The sequence below is a fragment of the Herpailurus yagouaroundi genome, unplaced genomic scaffold (assembly GCF_014898765.1).
Source record: "Herpailurus yagouaroundi ecotype Mexico unplaced genomic scaffold, PumYag 247, whole genome shotgun sequence".
NCBI lineage: Eukaryota > Metazoa > Chordata > Mammalia > Carnivora > Felidae > Herpailurus > Herpailurus yagouaroundi.
Genome location: NW_024412464.1, coordinates 833,473 through 848,268, shown reverse-complemented (window position 1 = coordinate 848,268; position 14,796 = coordinate 833,473). Strand labels below are relative to the sequence as shown.

General features: G+C 38.5%; 1 protein-coding gene across 1 annotated transcript in view; it reads right to left on the bottom strand.

The window, feature by feature from the left end:
- NSF (N-ethylmaleimide sensitive factor, vesicle fusing ATPase) overlaps positions 1-14,796 on the bottom strand; it is a 150,849-nt gene that overhangs the window by 35,906 nt on the left and 100,147 nt on the right. The window contains exons 13-15 of the mRNA XM_040460080.1: positions 14,011-14,106; positions 11,720-11,876; positions 8,056-8,189 (exon numbers count right to left, since the gene is read on the bottom strand). Of these exons, the coding sequence (XP_040316014.1) occupies positions 8,056-8,189; positions 11,720-11,876; positions 14,011-14,106 (387 nt within the window). The remainder of the gene's footprint in view (positions 1-8,055; positions 8,190-11,719; positions 11,877-14,010; positions 14,107-14,796) is intronic.

Below are 14,796 nucleotides of genomic sequence, written 5' to 3'. Positions count from 1 at the left end.
ACCTACGGCAGTCATTTAATGTAGTTGGTTTTTTTGTTTTTTTTTTTACAGACAGCTCTTAATGTACTAATTACTATCATGAGGAGAGGAGCACTCACAGCTAACTCTCTTAACAACCTACTAACCATGACAAAGGCTGTGCGATTCCAGTTGTAACTTGACCAGTTTCAGTTGACAGGTCAACTGAAACTCCTTTAGGTAGCAACTCTGCTCTAATTTAAATACACACACCCCTTTCACTTCTTACACACGTAATTCTTTACTAGTGTAATGGAAGGTCACCACCCTTCCCCCAGATCCCTGTTTCTGGCCTAGTGTCCTCAGTCCCTTCCAGTCTAGGCTCCCTGGCCCAGGCCCCAGCACAATGTTCACTAAGAAGACACTCAGATTTGACTGACAAGTACATGCAATTAGCTGCCAGATGAAAATCTAAGTGAGATATTTACACAGTGAGTTGGGAAGTTCTACCACAACTTTAGGTAGATAAACCCAAAAAGGAGGAGTGGTACCAGAAAGAAAGATGCAGAAAAAAAAAAAAGAAAAATGTACAAACCGCCCCAGCTAGAGCACTACAACTGACGTGCCAAACTTACCATTGCTAAGGGCACACGGCAGATAGATACACAGTGCCGCTGCACAACAAATGGCGCCAAACAAAAGTCAGGCAGATGGGCTCAAGCTGGGCTAGTGGTCGTTCTCAAAGACTCCTTGTTTGCTTGTTTTCAAGATTTTTATTTTTAAGTAACCTCTACACCCAACGTGGGACTTGAACTTACAACCCTGAGATCAAGAGTCGCACGCATACTCTACCAACTGAGCCAGCCAGGAGCCCCTCCCAAAGTGTCTTTAAAAATTAATTTAAATTCAGATCCTCTCACTTAGTACGACAAAAGTACGTACGATGCTCAAGTTTCATCTTCGTGGAGAGGTTCTCAGTTGGGGATCAGATAAATAGTTATCATGCAAACCAGGACACCTGAAAGTAGGGAGCTGTTAATAATCATGCTGGAAGAACAGGTAAAAACCAGGATTGCTCAAAGCAAATTGGAATGTCTGGTCATCCTAGTTTTATCAGGAAGTTTCCTACAGGAAACTTCTCAGTATAAAATTATCAGCATATAATATCAGTAAATATCAGCAGGTAAAATTATCAGTATATATAGCGTTAGAGTCTGATAAGAAGCCTGGAAGAGAAGGCTAAAGAAAAAGAATTGGAAGGACTGAAGAAAAAGTGCATAAAGAGTAGCATTGGTCAACACACACATAATGACAGGTCTGTTCTAGAAGATGGACAGTTTCTCTAGAAAACAGAGAATCCCACAGTCTATTTCTACTCTTGAGTACCACATCTCTTGTATGCCAGGTAGGTAGCGGGTCATAAGAGACAAACTAAAGTACGAGGAGCCTGGGCTGAAGGCAAGAACATGCTGGAAGCACTATGCAAGCACGGAGGAAAAGAGGCGTGGGGCTCCTGCCACAAAGGGCTTGGGGCAGGTCTGATTATGGTCCTCAAGGACACTGCAAGTTCCCCAGGCACAGAGCCCACTCCTGGAATCTACAGACAAGCTGGGAGCCACCTGTGTGTAGGGGAGGGGCAGCAGCTGCAGCTTCTGGAGTCTACATGAATACACATGGGAACACGCCAGCATGAGCTCCACGTTAATCCCAGCCTTTCAGAATCACAAACCACAGCAAAGCATGTTCTAAGTGGATTCTATCCTCCATTTTCTATAACCTCATTAGTGCTCTGAGGCAAGTGAAGCCAAATTCTCTGGTTCTTCTGGGGCTGAAAGAGTTCATCTCGATTCTGAAGTGGTTGGCGTGAAGCACCTAGTTAGGAGGAATCTGATGACAGTAGGAATCTGATGACTTAGAAAATCCTTAATGTAGTAAATCTGTCAGCAATTAGTTGAAAGCATACCCTAATCATATTTGGTAGCATATAAAAACGTAAATGAGCAAATTCAAATCGGTGCTATCAGTAATAATCTCTAGTTTCTAAAAATAACCTGGGAGTAGACCAAGCAAACATTAGCTGTCTTCTAATGAAACTGCCTCAGGAAGTGGACCTAAACTTTTGGCAAAGCACTAAAGCTTCCTGGAATGACCTTAAAATCCCTCATTTGTTCTCCCTGCTTTTCAGGAAAAATTCTTACATTTTTCACATAACACAAACCACAGAGTGGGGTATTCTTAATAGTATAAAAAGTCACAAGGTCTGAAAGTTCCACTAAAGATCGGCACTATTCTCCTTTGTGTGCCAAAGAGATACGAACGCCCAAAGACAGAGTGTATTAAACAAAACAACGACATGCGCCCGCCCCCCCAGCCATACAGGGACCCGCAGTCACTTCCGGAGTGTCCACTTCTCTCATTTAATACGTGCACAAACTTCGGCAAATCAGCTACCTGATATATTAGGATGTTAACCAAAAACATCCAAATTCTGTTGCTTAGTAACTGCTGTCAAAAGATCCAATTTCCAGCTCTGCTCTTTGTATGGACTAAACCATGAAAAGAGGAGGATTAGGCACCATGATTCTGTTCTGTACAGACTACAATTTGCAGTGGGATTTACAGGAGGATATTCAGAGAAGATTATTTCCTTCTTGCAAAGCTAGTGGAAAGGAAAATTTCTCCCATTAATTTTCAGTCCTTTAAAAACAAGACCATATTATGTTATTAGTGGGTATAGTTTTATAAATCACTGATATTCCTACTTAATTTTGTTCAAACAATTTAGTCACACTGGGTTGTTCCATTTCATCTCTGTACTGATCGTGTACTCGGAAAGCATCAAGATTAGGTAATTAGTTAAAATCAAACTCTACTGTTTTGTTCTTTTGTTCATTTAATGGCACTAATAGAAATAGTAAAATAGATTTTTTAAAAAATATAGATGCAAAATGGATAAAGGAACAGAAATTTAAAAACAGAATGGAGTTGGGACGCAAACATAAACTAGGGAGAAGAAGGTCTGTAAATCCTTCAAATATCTTAATGGAACACGTGGTATCCCCACCCACCCCACCCCTGAATGTGGGGTAATGGCAGTGTTGAGAAAGGATTTCTCTCCACAGAGAAAGGATTTATTAAGCAAATTAAGAGAAGTACAAGGTAAATTTTTAATGAACTGAGAATAAACTATCATGTATTTTAGCACCCTCCATATGTGAACAAGAAGCAATAGCTTAATTACAATTAAATCTCTAAGATACTCATTAAAACAGGCCGAATGGCCTCCCTACTAACAAAAACTCTTACCTCTTGGTTTAAGCAATAAAATGGTACATAACGATATTCTATGAATTAGCTAGTCAGATCGTCTTTCTTTAGCAAAAATATGTTAAATTATATGAAATTATAGTTTTTAATTTCAACTATTACTGTTACAAAACATTTTAAAAAATCTTTCAACTTGAGTACTTACTCATTAAAATGTAGCTGAAGAAATTTTTTAAATGTTTATTTTTGAGAGAAGGAGAGTGTGCGCACGCCCGTGCACACACACATGCGCACGCATGGGTGGGGGAAGGGCTTAGAGACAGGGAGAGAAAGAATCCCAAGGAGGCTCCAGGTTGTCAGGGCAGAGCCTGATGTGGGGGCTCAAGTTCAGGAACTGAGACCATGACCTGAGCTGAAATCAAGAGTTGGATGCTTAACCGACTGAGCCACCCAAGTGCCCCTGAAGAAATAATTTTAAATACCAATCTTTTACCTCACAAATTGGCAAAAAAGAACAGAAAAAAAAAAAAAAAGCTTTATTATTATTTTTTAAAGATTTAATTTTTATTTAAAAAAAAATTTTTTTTTAACGTTTATTTATTTTGGGGACAGAGAGAGACAGAGCATGAACGGGCGAGGGGCAGAGAGAGAGGGAGACACAGAATCGGAAACAGGCTCCAGGCTCTGAGCCATCAGCCCAGAGCCCGACGCGGGGCTCAAACTCACGGACCGCGAGATCGTGACCTGGCTGAAGTCGGACGCTTAACCGACTGCGCCACCCAGGCGCCCCAAAGATTTAATTTTTAAATAATCTCTACATCCAACATGGGGCTCGAACTCACAACTCCGAGATCCAGAGTTGCATGCTCCACCAACGGAGCTAGGCAGGCACCCCAGGAAAAATATTTTAATAATATCAAGTGTAGGTGAGAGTCCAAGGAAACTGACATTCACATGATGGGGCTGCGAATGTAAACTGGTACAACTTTTTGAAGAAGTACACTTTATAAATCAGCAGTATTTTTACATAAGAGTTTTGATACCAATATTCATCAGAAATCTTCAAAATATCAATGTTTTTACCTCAGCATCCCAATTCGGAGAATTCAAGGAAGTAACCAGAAATGTATATACAGCAATAATGATAAGTAAAAATAACCACTACACTTTACTGAGCACATATTCTATCCCAAAGCACTGCACATACTTTACATAGATTACCATCTCACTTAATTCTGAATATTATCTTCATTTCATAGACGAGAAAACAGAGGCTTATAAGTTAAGTGACTGTAAGACCTGGTAAGTGTGGTGGAGCTGTGATTCTAAGGTAGATCTATTTGAAACCTAAGCCCAAGTTCCCAGCCAACAGAATATGATGCTACTCTAAGAAAAATCTAGTAAGAAAATGGGGACGGTGATTTCTCTAGTTTGATAGTTCTAAAGAATATTATTTTTAATTGTGAAAAAACCTGGAAACAAACTAAATGTCCAGCAAAAGGTGAATATTTCAATAAATATCATACAGGGGCGTCTGGGTGACAGTCGCTTGAACGTACAACTTCAGCTCAGGTCATGATCTTGTGGTTCCTGAGTTCGAGACCTGCATTGGGCTCGCTGTTGTCAGCACAGAGCCTGCTTCAGATCCCCTGTCTCCCTCTCTGTCCCTTCCCTGCTCATACTCTCTCGAAAATGAATAAAAACATTAAAAATAAATAAATGAACATTATACAGTTATTGACATAATACTGAGATACATTTTAATGACACGGAAAAAGGCTCGTAATAGATTAAATGAAAAAAGCAGGTTTCAAACAGTATGTCCAGGGGCACCTGGTGGCTCAGTCAGTTGAGTGTCTGACTCTTGATTTCATCTCAGGTCATGACTTCAGGGTTCATGGGACTGAGCTCCACCCTGGGCTCCGTGCTATTGGCATGGAGCCTGCTTGAGATTCTCTCTCTGCCCCTCCCCTGCTTGTGCTCTCTTTCTCTCAAATAATAAAATAAACTTAAAAAAAAAAAAAACAACCCAAAACCCAGTATGTCCAATGTGATCCCCCATACACAATGCATGTGTATGTGTGTCGAAGCATACAAGAAAGTTGAAAGATAAACATGGATTCTTTTTTCTTTTCTTCTGTGTTCTTTTCTGTATTTTTAAAATTATTTTTGTGATCAGGAAAAGCTACATCTTTGGGGAGGGGGGCAGAACTCAAAAAGAAAGAAATGTCCTCTCCACAATCAATAAAAAATTATAGATTATTTGTGCTCTGGGGGGGAAAAAAAAAACGAAGAAAGAAAACATCTTCTTCCCATCCTTACACTAAAAATGGAGGAAAGATTACAGCAGTGGGAGGTAGACCAGAAGCACTAAGGAATGGCATTTATATTTCATTTTCAAAAGCAGCCTGGAAGACTTAGCACCTTTAGACTGGTTTGAGCCCTCAGGCGTTTGTCAACCTATCATTAGGCAACAATGTGAAAACTATTTGCAGGGTAGGATTTTGCAATATTTCTGATATATTTCTAAGACTCCTAGGCTTCATTCTTTGTTCTGTACTTTAGTTACAGGGAATGACTTTTTTTTTCTTTTTTTCTTTTTTTTTTTTTTGTCAAGAAAAACCGAAAAGTCTAATAGGAATTTATAATACTGACGACATGGAAATAATTTTTGTAACTTTAAGGGTGCATGGATGATCCAGACAGTGAATCATGAATCGAAACAATTTTGAATAAGCTTGTATAGACACTTATTTTTATATTCCTTAGCCTTCTGCTCATCTAAAACTCTACCTTGAAAGGCTTTAACAATTTAAAGATTAAATCATAAGTTATTAAGTCATTAATTTAACCATTTAAGCCTCTAAGCCCAGCATCTATTACCTTCCCCCCTCAAGTCAATTTGCAAGAGATTAAAATAATAAAAATGATAATATCTCACACTTACAAAGCAGCTTTGATCTGTAGGAGCCTAAAGTGCTTTTTTAAAACTTTATAGAAAAACTAGGACCATCCACCCACATCTCAGAGTACATCTGAGGTTGAAGCTGGCAGCTGGTGAAAAGCAATGGAGTCATTTACCATCTGTACAGAAGACTACTATTTTTGAACAAGTATAAGGAATTAGAGGACTTAGGGAAATACAAACAGAATTAGCCGCTCAATTAAGTGGTACGTTCAATGGTCACAGGGTCCAAGGGCTATTATTTAAAGTTTCACCAGAGGAAGTTGTTTAAGGGTTCTCCTGAGAAGGAAAACACTAAAAAACAAAGAAAAGCAACCCCTACCTACATTAGGGAAGTTACTGGTTCTAGTGATTCCGTCTAGATTTTCCCCAGAAGGACAGGTACTACCGGTGTCACCTCAGACACAGAAAAAACTATGACATTTAGGTTCTTTTTGTGTCTTTTTGGGTTCTCTTTCACACCCAATTTCAAAGACCTTTATAAAGAATGTTGATCTGGGGTGGATTAAATGGGTGACGGGCATTAAGGAGGGCACTTTTCAGGATGAGCACTAGGTGTTCTTTGTAAGAGATGAATCACCAGGTTCTACTCCTGGAGCCAAGACTACTCTGTATGAACTAACTTGAAAATAAATTCATAAAAAAAAATAAATTAAAAAAAAAAACCTAGAATATTTATCTTGATGTTACAGTGTGTAGGAGAAGAATCCTGGTTCAAGCTCTGCCCCCTCCACCCATTTCAAGCACCTTACACCAACAATCTTCTGCCACCTGCACAAACGAGAAGCTGACTTCTCAATTTATATATATTTTAAAATATATTTTCCTCTTCTGTCTCTTCCCTTAAGAAACCCCTAAAGTCGTATCCTATATCTTTATAAAGTGGGAGCCTAGGAACAAGGTAAAAGAACTCCTGAGCTATCTTTACCAGGCTGCACTCCAATTCTCAAGGCTCTTTTCTCGGATTCTGATTTTCCCACATTTCATTAACTTAGAGTCAGTTCATATCTATAAAAGTTCAAGCATGAAAAATAGGATTTAAGTAGGAGAAATACTTCGACTACATATAAAAAATAACTTCTTCACTGTCGGGGAGTACACCAAATCAGAATATCGACGGGAACACTGGCTCCCAAGTGACAGCCATTAAGTCTTATCAGTGATTTTTGTGTTTTTAAAGAGCAGCCACTTGCTATCCCAGAGGCCTGACACGGCACTTGCTCAAATGTAAGAGATGGTCTTAGAGTCCTTTCAGCTCTGGGACTCTGTTCTATGTTGCTCTTCCTTTCACTGAGGGTTCAAAGTAGTCATATTAAGAAGGCGACAAGTGGCACTTGGAAAGAAAAAGAAAGATGAGGACCGCATCGAGTCGCCAAGCAGATTGTGATCATTACCTACTATATCACCATCCTTTTGTAGGGGACTTGAGAATAGCTTTCCAATGATCTACCTCTGTTCTTTCCCAAACCACACAACCTAACTGATCTCCAAAAGTTTGATTTTGTACATTGATCTAAAAAAAAAAAAAAATCCTAAATCCTAAATGAATTTGCTCCACTCTACTCAAATACTTTTAACCTGATCTTTCTTTCAATCAAGTCGGTACAAACTTAATAGTAATACGTATTAAACAAAACATAACTTAGAAGATAAAGGAATGCTAATAAAAATGCATTACAAAGTTAAATCTATCTAAACAGTCCCGTTTCCCCCCAAATTCTGCTGATAATTTAGTTCCACTTGAGAAGAACATAGTTGCTATGGCTTTTACATATATACAGGTACAAAGATAGACAGATATGTACATGTGTACACACATGTATCTAAGAGATAGGAGATTCAAATGAAAGCAAAAATCTTGATACCTTCTTCATGGCCTGACACTTGGCTGTCTCAGAAAAGCCAATCATCTTATCAGGAGAGCAGATCTTGATGAAGGGGAAGTTGGATTCCTCTGCAATCTTTGCAGCTAAAGCAGTCTTCCCACTATGAGGAGGGCCTGCATAAAGATATGAGCAAGTCAGGGGAAAAAAGCCAAACCAAGCAAAGGGGAATAAAACAAGTTTAAACTTTTATCCACAATGTACTGAGGTCTCAACTAGTTGCTCATTAACATTTCCTGACACAATTTCACAGCAGACATGTTTTCTCTTATTTATTAGCAACTAAACTTAATGAACTGATTAGCATTTCTCAAAGGTATGATGAAATACATTCCTTCTTTCTTTCTCATAGTCTTAATCTTTCAAACTTCTGGCTAAATATATAATATGCAAGGGTTTTGTTTCTTAAAAAAAAAAAAAAGAAGAATACCTTCAAACACATTATCTGTCCTATGTTATTAGTTCTACCAAATCACTTGTCTAATAAACAAATACGACCTTCTTAGGAGATAATATTGTGGGCAGGGGAAAACTGCCTTATTAGAAGCAAATACGACTTTAAAAGCTAAAATTTTAAAGATTTAGGCCTTCTCATAAAGGCAGCCAAAACTATAAGCTTAACTGTATTTAGACATCTTCTCCTCCTTCCCTTCTGTGAAATGGAAGATGTGTCCCTTTTCCACCCATAAACCAACCGATTCTTCCTTCCCATCTTCTCAAGAACCTGACATTACTGGGGCGCCTGGGTGGCGCAGTCGGTTAAGCGTCCGACTTCAGCCAGGTCACGATCTCGCGGTCCGTGAGTTCGAGCCCCGCGTCGGGCTCTGGGCCGATGGCTTGGAGCCTGGAGCCTGTTTCCGATTCTGTGTCTCCCTCTCTCTCTGCCCCTCCCCCATTCATGCTCTGTCTCTCTCTGTCCCAAAAATAAATAAAAACGTTGAAAAAAAAAAAGAACCTGACATTACTGACTGTATCCTCTTCCCCATATGTTCCATCTCTTCGTCTTCCCTGGTCTTTCCAATAGCATTTAAGCACATTTGAGCACAAAGCAAAAAAACTTTCTGGACTTCACACCCCTCAACACTAGTCTTGCTTCTCCCTTCAAAATGAAACTTCTCTAAACAATTATCTACACTGGCTGCCACTTTGCATTTTCCCTCCATTCTCAAACAAATGCTATGGTTTCCATTCCCATTACATGGAACAGGCTCCCATCTGGGTCATCAATGACCTCTATGTCACCAAATCCAACAGACACTTTATCTGTTGGCCTCTTGGGAATATTTGATACAATGGGAGAACTCTTCTCTTTTTACAAATACTTTTCTTGGCTTCTGTAACAGCACCTTCTCTTCTCCCCCTCTTACCTCCCTGGCTACTCTTGCTCAGTCTTTGTCAACTCTTCCTGCTTTACTTGCTTCTTAAATGTTGACAGATCTCAGAGATCAGTTCCAAGCCCCCTTTTCTTCTCAACCTACACCCTTTCTGTAAGTAACCTCACCCAACCACCATGGATTCAACAACAGTCTATACACAGACAACTCATAAATGTTATTGTCAGCCAGACCTCTCTTCTGAGCCCACATATCCAATGGGCTGCTCAACATTTCCAATTCAATTATTCTATAGGAACCTCAATCTCAACATGTCCAAAACTGAACTCAAAACCTTTCTTCTTAAAATCTGCTTCTCCACTAGTGTTCCCAGTCTTAGTACACAGCACCATTTACCAGGTTGTGTATACTAGAAACCTGGTGATCATGTTTGATACCTCTCCCCATATTCAATCTAGTTATTTAATATTTCTAAGCTTCAGCTTCCCCATCTACAAGATAGGGATAACAGAAGCATCTGCCTTCATAGGATTGAAGTGGGGTTTAAATAAGATAGTGTATGCAAAGTGCTAGTAGAGTGACTAACCAATAATAACAATTCAAAGAATGTTAGCTTAATTATGAGTAATAACAATGATTATTATAAATCCTCTTTCCTTCTACCTCCTAAATATTTCTCAAAATGGTCTGCTTATCTCCATCTCCACTACCAGGATGTTACTTCAAACCACAATCAACTTTCATCAAGGTGCATTAATGCGACTGCTTCTAACCATTGGTTTCCCCTGTATCTTTTTTGACTCTCCAATCCATCCTCTGTCATAAAGTGGTCACGACATTTTGAAAATACAAACCTTATCATGTCACTTTACTGCTGAAAACCCTACCAACTGCCCCTCAGACAGAGACTAAATCTTTAATATGGCCCACAAGGCTGTGCATGAACTGGCTCCTGTTTACTTCTTTGGTTTCATGCCTAGCCACTCTCCTTTTCTCTCTTTCTTTTTTTCTTCCTTCCTTCCTTCCTTTTTTTTTTTATATCTATTTTTGAGAGACAGAAAGACAGAGTATGAGTGGGGGAGGGGCAGAGAGACAGGGACACAGAAACTGCACAGAGGGAGCACAGAGCCTGACATGGAGCTCGAACCCACAAACCATGAAATCATGACCTGAGCCGAAGGTGGATGCCCAACCAACTGAGCCACCCAGGAGCCCTTCCTTTCCTGTTTCCATCTCCTTCCCATCCAGGGCTTTTTCACATGCTGGTCCCTCCACCTAGAATATCTTCCCCAATTACTTTGCTCAGCCAGTTTCTCATCCTTCAGGTCTTGGCTTAATGTGTTTCAGGGAGCTTTCACTCCCAGACCTCTGAAAGGAGTTAGATTCCTCTGTCATGTGGACTCACCAAACTTTTCTGTTGTTGTACTAATCATAACTGTAAACAAGTTAACTGGTGAACAGAATGTCCTTACCTTTTTGTCTACTTGGCAAACTCCTAACTAATCCTTCCAAGTCTAAATTAAACACCACCTTTAGCTTTCTTTGATCATCCTGCGCAAAATGACTTGCATTCACACACACCTTCACATATACACTGTAGTTAAGAATTTGTTTACATGGGGGCGCCTGGGTGGCTTCGTGGGTTAAGGGTCTGACTTTGGCTCAGGTCATGATCTCACAGTTCATGAGTTCAAGCCCCACATGCGGCTCTGTGCTGACAGCTCAGAGCCTGGAGTCTGCTTCAGATTCTGTGTCTCCTTCTCTCTCTGCCCTTCCCTGGCTTGTGCTCTGTCCCCCTCTCATCTCAAAAATAAACAAACATTAAAAGAAAAAAAATTAAAAAAAAAAAAAAAAGAATTTGTTTTCATGTTTTTTTTAATGACCAGACTGAACTCTGTGAATGTCTTTATATCCCCAGCAACTGGTTCAATACCTAAAACATTTTACTCAATGAATACTTATTTAATTGAATTAAGTATTATGTGGTATCATACAGTCTACTACATAATATTTAGTGAATATTTATTTAATCAAGTTGATTACTATGTGGTATCACACAGTCTATTAAGTAACAGAAGTTTCAATGCAATTCTACAAGAAACTAGTTACTATCATTTGTCAGTAACATGCCCCCTCCCCAACTTTAATTTGTGTACAATATTGGTACATAAACTGGATTGCTATTTTTAGATCATGAATAGGTTTTAAACTGAAAATAATTCATTTTTCTGGAATGTGCTAAATAAATAACTTTGTAAAAGTGCTTTTTTTTTTTTTTAAACTTTTAATGCCATCTCTTCATTCTTTCTCACCTTCCAAAAGGACGCTAACCAGGGGTGTACGATCACTATTTTTAGTCTGCTGAACCAGCAGCTCCCCATCTTCTAGAACTCGAGTAACTGGATCGCCCCATTTGATAATACCATTCATAATGTAACTTGCATAATCCTCTTGGTTTGTGCCAAATGCCTATGGAGGAAAATTATAATTTAAAGCATTTTGAGTGTCAGTATAAAAACTAAAATTCCCAAAAATATAAAAGATGAGTAATAATTCCTACATATTAAAAGTATTGAGCAATATCCCACATTAATGTAAAAAGCCTGAAAAGCAAATAAAAACAAACAAAAAACCATTATCTTATCATTTCTCATTTAAACTTTTACCCAACGGTGGTGGGGAGGAAGCTGTTTTGGGTGACTTAACAAAATAAAACAAAGATTCTAGGGTCAGATTCTACAAGAGCCCAAGCCCTTGTAACCCCTGAGAAAGGGCAGGTTCCAATGTGCTTGTTTCTATAAGGAGTACACTGCTTGTGTCCTTCTGTTAAGAACAAAGGGAGAAAGAGATTATGGACTTACAACTTAGAAACAGTTGGCTCAGCAGACAAAGATACTATCCTGACATTGACTGTCGGTGTCATGGATTAAAATGGGAAATGAAATGGCATTGAGGAGATCTTGTCCACATCAGCTTGGTGGTGGGGGACATAAGTTAAATGGCACCAAGGTAAGTTTATGTGTGTAAATATAAGATTTAGAATGAGGTAGCAATGAGCAACTATAATGAAAGACTAAAGTATCAGAAAAAGGAAATAAAAAGCAATCACTATATATAATAATTTTATGTGTGCTCGCTACATATCAGAGCTTAAATCACATCCCTCTGCATTTTCAACTTCTAGTTTTAAATTGTAACTCCCACCAAACCAGCTGCCAAGGGTAATCAGTAACTTTAGTACTTAGCGACTTAATGGAATTGTGTTTTTAAAAGGTTAACAAGTGAAGAAATGAGTAGGAAAACATAACTCAATGTAATCTAAAGGTCCCATATCTTGAGAACTTCAAATTTTAAAAATTTACCACATCCCTCAAAAAGTCAATTTTTCATTATCCAACATATGGAATGATTTTAACAGCTCTTTAGAACTTGCACCTCACAGAAAGTCATCCTCTGTAATACTGTCTCAACAACATACGGTGGTCTCATTACTCTGTTACTTTGCCACCAAATCATTTTGCAGACCACACTTTTGTCCTTGAATGCACTAGTCCTTTGATTCCTGTACACAGAAGAGAGTTATCATTCCCTGTTTTGGATATGAGAAACTCGATGGCCCTGTAAAAAGTTATAAAGGAGGAGTCTAGTAAGCACTTGTTGAATGGCTATTGAAGGAAATATACAGATTGGCTGGCTTTTTGTCTTTAATTATTCCAAGTATATGCTGTAAGCTTCATAGCAGCAGCTTTAAGATACCTGAACCTGGAAACAGTGACCCTCCAGGCTAACCATATATATGAGTCTTCCTTACTCATTCTGTCATTATATTTTCTGTTTTATCCCCTGGACCCTTGGAACAAATAAAAGGAAGTTATTAATTACTTAACTAAGCAAGTTATCTCAGCTTCTCCTTCCTGGTAGCCAAATTATTTGTCATTAAAAAAACCTTGGAATAGATCAGTTAGGCTGGGCTCTAATATTTTTGGTAACTATTACGAATGATAACAGCAAAAGATGAAATCATTTCCAATGCTCAGTAAGTTAAAGTAATTATTTTATATTTAAAAGTCACAACAGTCATAAAAAAGTAGACAGGGCTAAAACAAATTGATTTTAGTCTTTAAAGGAGATACTTGCAACATATAATTATTAAGAATTATAAAGAACTTGAACAGACCAAATAAAGAATAAATAATACAACAGAAAAACAGGCAAAAGACATGAATAGCATTTCACAGAAGACACTCATATAGCCAATAAACATACGCAGACATACTTAAATTCATAGGTGATCAGTGAACTGCAAATCAAGGCCAAAATGAGAGCTCATTTTACATTCGACTGAATGGCAAAAATGAAGTCCGAGAGTACCAAGTGTTATAAGATGGTGATCTCCCTATCATGAGGAATAATTTCAATTTAAGTACTAATTACTCAGCCATCAGCATTAATGTGCAAATATTTCTCCTACTGGACATTTCCAATCCTGAGATTTCCTGATTTTTAAAAGTACATACCATATAACCTTACAGAATACTGTGTAACATGGCGATTGTGGGTTTGTTTTTTTTTAGTTTATCCATCACTCAATATCCATACTCACTGGTTTGATATCATTCTCCAAAGAAGCAAGAAAGTCTCCTCTCGTCACCTGCAGGCTCTCTGCTTTCTCCATGTCCACCTCTACTTTAGTGCTGGCCTAATCAGGAATGAAAACAAAAATGTAAGGCCTTCCAAGATTTAAGACGATTTTCAGTCTAAGAATGTAATACCTGGGGACTTTTTTAAAAAGCATATTTTCACAGACAAAAGACATCTCTCTCAAATTCACAAACATACATAACTTTTGCCCGAACAATTCCCCTTCTAGGGATTTATCCCAGGAGTATATCCACAAATGTATGCAAAGTTACATATATCAGGATATCTGTTAGAGTAATTTGTAATAGCAGAAGAGTAGAAACAAATTAAGTGTCTACCAGAGGGTACCAGTTACGTACATTAGGACACATTTGGACCAAAGAACGCTGGAGAGTTGTTTTTTTTTTTCCCCTTCAAAATAAGGCACAGGGAGGAGAAAATACATACAAAGGGTCTCTAAGAACAGTGGTTCTCATCCTTGGCTACATACGGAATAACCTCTAGAGCCTTTAAAGATACACAGAAGCCCAGCCCAACTCCCTTCAGGATTTTGATCTGACAGGTTCAACAGAGGGTCCATGCATTTATAGTTTTAAAAAGTACCACGGGTGATTCTAATGCTCAGCTAGGTTTGTGAACCATTATTCTAGAAGACCAAGGTCCTACAATTTTGATTTGTACTCATACTTTGTGCCAGCTCCAAATATTCTGCTTACTGCACCTGGAGCTAGCACTTAGAACAGACATC